Source organism: Anopheles cruzii, unplaced genomic scaffold (genome assembly GCF_943734635.1).
Source record: "Anopheles cruzii unplaced genomic scaffold, idAnoCruzAS_RS32_06 scaffold02350_ctg1, whole genome shotgun sequence".
In the NCBI taxonomy this organism is placed as follows: Eukaryota; Metazoa; Arthropoda; class Insecta; order Diptera; family Culicidae; genus Anopheles; species Anopheles cruzii.
Window position 1 is genome coordinate 1 of NW_026455935.1, and position 1546 is coordinate 1546.

At 41.8% G+C, this 1546-nt stretch overlaps 1 protein-coding gene across 1 annotated transcript; it reads left to right on the top strand.

Moving 5' to 3' along the window:
• Positions 1–3: 3 nt before the first annotated feature.
• Positions 4–606, top strand: LOC128276751 (fibrinogen-like protein A; the record flags this gene model as incomplete). The annotated part of the gene is made up of 1 exon (XM_053015211.1): positions 4–606. A coding segment is annotated over one exon (603 nt), but the record flags the coding sequence as incomplete, so codon positions are not given.
• Between the last annotated feature and the right edge of the window lie 940 nt (positions 607–1546).

The following is a 1546-nucleotide window of genomic DNA, read 5'->3' on the forward strand; positions in this document are numbered from 1 at the left end:
AATGCACAGTCCGGGGCATATATGATCCAGGCGAACGATGAAAGCAACAAATTTCTGGCTCGCTGTCAGCAGGATATGATCGGTATAGGCATCTGGTTGGTGATACAGCGCCGATTCGACGGATCGCTGGACTTTTATCGCAACTGGACCGAGTATCGGGATGGTTTTGGTGACATTGAGGATGAGTTCTGGATCGGACTGGAACGAATACATCAGCTGACATCGGGGCGACCCCATGAACTGATGGTTGAGCTGAGAGACTTTAAGGGGAATTATAAATTTGCACTCTTCGATGCATTCGAGATCGGCAGTGAAGCCGAACAATACAATCTGAAAACCCTTGGAGCGTACCGCGGAACTGCAGGCGATTCCTTGTCATATAACAAGAATATGAAATTCTCAACGTACGATCGTGATAATGACGATTATGGTCCCCTAAATTGTGTTGCATTTCATGAAGGTGCCTGGTGGTACAACGTCTGCTCGAACTCCAATTTGAACGGGCCATACAAGAACATAGTAGATCATAGATCGATGTTCTGGTACTACTTCAGCGGTTCCAATGAAGGACTGAGCTTTTCAAGAATGATGATCCGACCAAAATAAACTCTACTGTATATTCGCTCAGGATCAGCTGTGCGTTATCCATTCACTACTAGTGTCCTTCCCTAGGTAGTGTCCTTCACTAGGCAGGAAAACCTCCAACAGGTCAACGTACGTCTCGAAGACTCGAAATAATCATCTTATAGTATGAAAATGCACGATTAAACGTGGCCAAAAAGGAGAAAACCTTAAGCGCCAAACGTCAAATCAAAATAGCTTCTGCTACAGTCCGTAACGTACGCTTTGCCTGGTCTGGAAATCTTAACCCGAGCAGCGACTACTTCCATCACTTTCTTTTTCTACAAATATAAATAATCTATATCTTCTTCTGTATATATAAAAATGAGTGTTATTCTGTCTGTACCGCATTTTCTCCAAAACTACTGAACCAATCCGCTTGAAATTTTGCACAGCGTAGTTTGGTGGTGCTAGTTTTGACCGATCGGATACGACACTGAACGAATACGTCACCTGGAAGCCCGATAGTCTGAAAAGTAGGAGTAACGGGAAGCGAAAAAGGAAGGATCGGATACGTTGCCAAGAAGTTCTCTGAAACGCCTCCCAATCGAGAAATAAGGATGAAATAAGGCGCAGCGACGCGCGCCGGGAACTGCTAGTAACATTATAAAAGTAAGAAAACCTTATGAAATTTCGCACAGGATACAATGGATAAAACAACAATGGATAGAGCAAATACAATGGATAGAACAACATTGTATTTGCTGTAATAACACTACCAACTTTCATCGCATTATAATGATTAGCAATGATTTACTTAAAGCCTTGGCATCAATAATACTTAATTTTACTTACTTTGCTTTTGTATCTTTGTTTCCTGTTCGTGTAAGAAATCTATGAATCTGCACTTGTTGTGGAGAACGGCAGGATTTTTTTCTGATTGCGGTTTTGTCCATAAAATTGTGACAATAGTTCAAATAATAGT